This window comes from Sardina pilchardus, chromosome 1 (assembly GCF_963854185.1).
Source record: "Sardina pilchardus chromosome 1, fSarPil1.1, whole genome shotgun sequence".
NCBI classification, from domain to species: Eukaryota; Metazoa; Chordata; class Actinopteri; order Clupeiformes; family Clupeidae; genus Sardina; species Sardina pilchardus.
In genome coordinates this window covers 34,909,994-34,912,493 of record NC_084994.1, presented here as the reverse complement: position 1 = coordinate 34,912,493, position 2,500 = coordinate 34,909,994, and the positions used below count along the sequence as shown (strand labels likewise).

General features: G+C 43.4%; 1 protein-coding gene across 1 annotated transcript in view; it reads left to right on the top strand.

Moving 5' to 3' along the window:
• Positions 1–2,500, top strand: part of col17a1a (collagen, type XVII, alpha 1a) — a 38,795-nt gene that overhangs the window by 8,451 nt on the left and 27,844 nt on the right. The window contains exons 12-15 of the mRNA XM_062534182.1: positions 666–737; positions 1,027–1,101; positions 1,232–1,285; positions 2,028–2,183. Of these exons, the coding sequence (XP_062390166.1) occupies positions 666–737; positions 1,027–1,101; positions 1,232–1,285; positions 2,028–2,183 (357 nt within the window). The remainder of the gene's footprint in view (positions 1–665; positions 738–1,026; positions 1,102–1,231; positions 1,286–2,027; positions 2,184–2,500) is intronic.

Here is a 2,500-nt window from a genome sequence, read left to right as displayed (position 1 = left end):
GCACCCTGACGACAAATTGGCCCCTTAAGCTCTCACCTTGACCGCAAGCCAGCACAGGTACTGGGTCGACCCTGATGACCTTGGGGATATGACCCTCAGGCTCTAATTTTGACTGCAGTTGTGGATGTAGCTGCGGTACAGGCTCCCTGAAGGTTTGCCTTGAGTTCATTCAGGTTCAAAGGGAGTTTGAGAAATTGGGAGAAAGAAAAAAACGAGAAGGAAAAAAACCCCTCAGTTTTGACAAGAGCGTATTTATGTGACTGATGGCTATATTAACGTGCATCAAAAATGCATCCAAAAAACATACAAGCCATCATCATCAAGTCAGAGGGTACGTTCTAACGACTCCAGCTGTAGCACTGAATGCTGATTGAGATTCCAGGTCTTTTATTCAGGTCTGTGAACCGCAGCTGTGACATGTGCAACAAAAGTGGGAGTGATTTGAAAGTCATTTTGTAGTAATCATCCCACTCTAGAGGGCTAGACATTTTTTTTGATTAGTGCCAAATCCATTTTATAATATCGACCATATGTCCCTCAATGTTTGTGTTGAGAACTTTGGTACTTAAAAAGCCCTTTAGGACATGAATAAACAAATGAAAGTCAGCATGTGTGCCTTGATTAAGTGTGTACTCACATGGCCCATGTTGTGTTGGGATTTGTAGTTTCTGGCCTACAGAACAACATGAACCTGAGTGCTGCCACCATGACTGCTGGACTCACAGCTGGCAGTGCAGGTCTGCTTCCTTCTTACATGCCTCTATCATACAAATACTGTAATAACAGTTAGCTTTACAATAACATACTTTGATGTGCTGTGAAATAAGTGTGTGTTTATGATCATTAACACAAAAACTGAATTGTGGCCAAATTTGTTATTCCTATAATTTACTCCTGAGTTGCACTCTGTATCTTCAATAGCTTTATCAACACAATTTAATAATACACTCCAGTCATGTTGTTGCCAAGTATGTACTGTATGTGTGTGTACATTTACACCAGTTACTTGTTTCACTACTCTACCAGTCTATGGGATGCAGAACAACCTGGCCACCACCACTGGGGGTGCTATAACGTCAAACGGTCTCAGTGCTCACACAGGTAAACCAGACAGATGCCTAATGTGCTTAGAAAGACATTAGTATTCTCATTTTAATATACTATAACTTCGCTGCATGAATCCACACATTATCCATGTTCATGTGATTTTTTTTTTTTTTTTTTTTTGCAGTGTACGGTGTTCAGAAGAACGTTGGAAGCACTGCTGTAGCATCCACCGCTGCAGGTAATTCATGACGGGGCACATTTTATCCTCAGCTGCTGCTTGAGTATCATGGTAGATCTTTCCAAATCAGCATTGCAGTGCACCTGAAGTGGTTAGCTCATAAAGAAAAAGAGTCCATGTTCATTTTTTATTTAGTGCTGTGCACAGGCAGTATAATAAGAGGCAGGTTGACTATGAATTCTGTGATCACAGTAACATGGACTGAGCCAGGCGGTATCCGATTTTTCAGAAGTGGATACACATACTTGCGTTTACCCTCCACTACAGCCTATTGCATACAGTATGATAGTGTTGCAGCACATTATTGCAAATAGCCCATGGCCTTCATTATCTACAGTACATCAGGCGTAGTTAGTTACAAGTGTCACAAGTGTCACTTTTTTCTGTTTTTTGACGTTGTGACTAACTGGAGTCCTTTGATTTACAGTATAAGTATTCTAAATGTATATATATAAATGTATATAATAATGCATATTTATATAAGTGCCACTACTGAGGAGAAACCTTGTCACTCTAGTCTGTTTTTTTGACGTTACAGTAATTTCCTGTGCATTGTGTATAAGCCTCAGGACAGCGTTTTATGCAAGTTAAAAGAAACAAAACCACACTAAAGCCATATTAACTGCCCCCATGTACTGTAATAACCTCATAGCTGACGAAATTTTGCAAAATCAATGTATAAGCTGCGGCTAATGGTTGGGAAATTACGTCGTAACTAACGGGGAGCCCTTTGATTGGTCAGTGGTGCCCAGTAGTCCAACGCCGAGCGACGACGTCTTCGCCAAAGACTTCAAGTTCATGCTGCTGGAGAAGGAGAACGCGCCGGCCAAGAAGGAGACGGAGCGCCTGATCATGTCCAAGGACAGCGGCAAGCAGTTCACCACCACCACCACCAGCGGTCAGTGTGTGTGTGTGTGTGTGTGTGTGTGTGTGTGTGTGTGTGTGTGTGTGTGTGTGTGTGTGAGCGCCTGATCATGTCCAAGGACAGCGGCAAGCAGTTCACCACCACCACCACCAGCGGTCAGTGTGTGTGTGTGTGTGTGTGTGTGTGTGTGTGTGTGTGTGTGTGTGTGTGTGTGTGTAGGTGTGTGTGTGTGTGTGTGTGTGTGTGTGTGTGTGTGTGAGCGCCTGATCATGTCCAAGGACAGCGGCAAGCAGTTCACCACCACAACCACCAGCGGTCAGTGTGTGTGTGTGTGTGTGTGTGTGCGTGTG